The sequence below is a fragment of the Saccostrea echinata genome, unplaced genomic scaffold, assembly GCF_033153115.1.
Source record: "Saccostrea echinata isolate AGI-Se365-2 ecotype Australia unplaced genomic scaffold, CSIRO_AGI_Sech_v1 ptg000009l, whole genome shotgun sequence".
Classification (NCBI taxonomy): domain Eukaryota; kingdom Metazoa; phylum Mollusca; class Bivalvia; order Ostreida; family Ostreidae; genus Saccostrea; species Saccostrea echinata.
The window spans coordinates 11,064,889-11,068,462 of record NW_026889758.1 but is presented as its reverse complement, the minus strand read 5'-3'; the positions used below and the strand labels follow the sequence as shown (position 1 = coordinate 11,068,462).

The window sequence follows — 3,574 nt, the reverse complement described above, 5'->3', positions numbered from 1 at the left end:
AAAATTCAAATACTAACAAACCAAATTTAAAGAATGAAAAATGATATTCTCTGTTCGTATATATTTAATGTAATTGCTTCTAATTAAGTTGGAGTCTGAAATACAAGCCGTAGTAACTATTTAGATATATTTTTTTTATTTACACTTTTTATACATGCTGAATTTTACAGGAACATTGATCATATATCTAGAAGTCGCTGATTTTGGTGTTCCTTTGATTGCTATATTATGCGGATATAAGGATATAATACTGTATTTATATCAATTCAAAAGATGACCCCTTTTCCGATTGTCATACTGTGCACTTTCTTATATCACCTCCCAAATGAAGTGCTATCAGTTTTATTTACCTTCCAATGCCTTTATACGTAGTATCGCCTTTTATAACCAAGGTTTTTTTTTATCACCACTATATAATACTTTTAAATAAATTTGAAAGCTATTTAAACTCGACAAAAGCAAATACATTGTGTTAATCGATGATCAAGTTCATTTCTCTGGAAATGTTCCACAGAAGACTGTAGTTTTAAATAAATTAAAATGGGCAATAAATATGATAAAATATGAGCAATCAATTATTTTTTTAAGGCTGATAATTAAATGAGTGCCAGATGGGAAAATATTAAGTCATCAAATGTTAATTAAATTATTATTTGAATTCTCTTTGTGTAGTCGTTCTTTTGGGAAAAAACTGATTTGAAGTCCCAGTAATTGCCCTTAGCTATGCTTAGAGAATTTACACCAAATCTTGTGCCTAATATGAGTCCAACGTTTGTCTTTTTACTTTGAAATATAAACTGAGTGTTAATAGTCCACAAATATAAATAAAAAATGTTTTATGCACAAGTTTCATCTCTTGCAGTGCTATTTTAGAAAATTGAGTAAATTGATGTTCTGGTGTCGCTCTACAAAACGAAAACCCTAACAGTACTTCAGCATCGAAAACTAAAGAAAATAATCATTATTAAGATTATATAATTATTTTTTCCTAACAAATTATATAAGTATTCTCATGTCTTTACGTAATGTTATTTTTGCTCATGATTAGAAGGTGATTGAAACTGAACAAACAACAGATAATATTTTTCCCCGTCATATTTAATGGAAAAAGTGAAGATCATAAATCCCGTAAACATTTTGAATCTTGGACAGGGCAATTACCAGATGGAATCAGGTGCCTAGGTGGCACTTGCATTTAGTAAACTTCCGTACATGTACGTTAGATAAGTTTTGGACAGATATTTCTAATATGAGGAATGGTCTCAGTTTTTATTTGAAGAGTAGAATTTCGAATTGGCGATTTATATGGGGGTGACATTCCCCCACTATGCCGTGTCCTGTACTTTGACGAACGTTTAAGAGGAAGATTAAATGCTATTTTTATTCATATGATATATTTTTATGTAATGCAAGGAAGTTTTTATTTTCATTCATGTTCTTCTACTATAAAGAAAACAAAACAATTTGAAGTTTTGTTTATAGTTTAATACAAGAGGAAGATGTATAAGAAAGCTATTAAAAAAAAAAATAGTTTGCGTGCATGTCTTTAATTAAGCAAAGAATAATCGCTGTACGAGTCATGTGCTCTTGAACCTATTCTATGGTGAATATATATTTCCTTTCTTATACATATAAATCATCACCTTTAAATTGAGCTTAGAATTCATAGAGAACTCGTACATTTTTGTATTCCTAATAAATATAGGTAATTATAAGTCTTTATATATAAAAAAAAATCTGGAAAAGAAAATCGATCATGGATCTCATACAGAAAATATGGAAATTTCCTTAATCATGAGTAAATTGTTTTGACTGGTTATTACCCTTATCTGAATACAGCGCACATTGTTTTTGTTGACAACAGCGTCAATCACTCCCATATTGAACTGATAAATGACTGTGAACATTCTTTTTGTGCATTCAAAGTCTCCACCTAATTCTAACACCCCTTCCCGCAGAAAATGTCCTTTTCCAAGAGCAAGTCCCGTTTGTACAAATATCCTTGATACATTCTGTAGTGATAAGAATAAAACATAGAATGTGTCTCCTGCTACGACTGGCTCGGATGTTAAAAAGAATCCTCTAGATCCTTCATAGCAATCCCTAGGAAGGTGTTGAAAATCAATTTTCATAGACGTGGTTATACTTGCTGAAGGGTTTCTAATTGCAGATACTCTGCTCTCAGTATCACCTTCGAAATAAGGATCTTTGAGCTTTTGAATTCTGCCTTCTAGAGATGAGTGTATACCAATGTGTTGAAAAAGTGTTGGTTGAATAAGAATCCTTGATTTTTGTTTTTGTCTTTTATAGAATTCAATGTATGTGTCATCAGCTGGTGTGTGCTCGTACCACTCTACAATCATCGTTGCCAAGGACATTAAATCACGTGATCGAAACAGCTTGCCTATAAATCCTAATTCATTGAACTCCATGCATACCCAATGAGTGACTCTCTGATCGATAGTATTTTTAATAACGCCATAGAACTTAGAGACTGCTATTACATCGTCTTCTAACTGAAGGTAATAAGAGGATAAATTCTGGCTCTGGATAAGTAAGAAACCAAAATCTAAATTTTGTTTCGATCTCCAAATTAGTTTTTTGTCACAATCAGTTTCGGGCTTATTTATGAGAGGAGGGTAGAATACCGAAACGTTGGGTGGGCGTAAAAATCTAATGAAACATGTTCGTACAAAGTTTGGATATTTAAGTCTTATTTCCATCTCTGTATTTTGCCTGCATGCCTCATTTCGATCTGCTAAGTAGATGACAATGAACACTTCTTGTCTCTGTCCTCTAGAGAGACCACTGATCACAGAGTCTAGTGTATTTAGGATGTACTGTTGCTTCTTTCTACAAACTGTGGGTATTCCGATTGTAAGGAATCCTGACATATCCACAAAAAACAGATTAAGATAGATTACCACTTTGTTGCTGGAAAATGTCTTTTTTAAAAGTAATTTTCAATGAAGGGTAAAACACCTAAAAACCGTTTGTTCGTTATTTTCCTATTTCATTTTTCAAAGTTTTTATTGCATTATATTAAATTGATATAAATAAACATTTACATGAAATTCCTTTGAAAAGTCTGAGAATGTAAAAAGATGTATTATCGTAAATAAAAGATTTTGTAAAGATAATGGTTAAGCCCTCCCAAATAAGTTGCATTTGATTATTGGCATGTTATAAGGATTAGTTTACTTACTTGGACTTATATTCCGACACCTATCTGATATTTCTATTGTATGTTGTGTTCTGGCTATCTTGAGAAATTCTATCTTATCCTTCAATAAACAAAAAATCGCCATTTATTGAATGTCAAAATTATTTATTTGTAAAGAAAGTGAAGCAATGATAAGGGTAATATATAGACATGTATCTATATCTACAACTGTGTAATTTAATTGAAATTATATAGCATCTTTAAAAAGCTTATCAGTGCATTGTAGAAGATTTTCTAACCAGCTTGATCTTTATAAGATGATGTGAGCAAACTCTAGAGCTCTAGTTTGGTTTTAGGGCGTTTATGCAACTCAAAGCTTAAACATTCATAACGTTAAAACTCTATTGCTTT

At 31.3% G+C, this 3,574-nt stretch overlaps 1 protein-coding gene across 1 annotated transcript; it reads right to left on the bottom strand.

The window, feature by feature from the left end:
- Positions 1-1,763: 1,763 nt before the first annotated feature.
- LOC133183988 (alpha-1,6-mannosyl-glycoprotein 4-beta-N-acetylglucosaminyltransferase-like) lies at positions 1,764-2,894 on the bottom strand. The gene has a single exon (XM_061318862.1). The coding sequence runs from the start codon at positions 2,892-2,894 to the stop codon at positions 1,764-1,766; it is 1,131 nt and encodes a 376-aa protein (XP_061174846.1).
- Between the last annotated feature and the right edge of the window lie 680 nt (positions 2,895-3,574).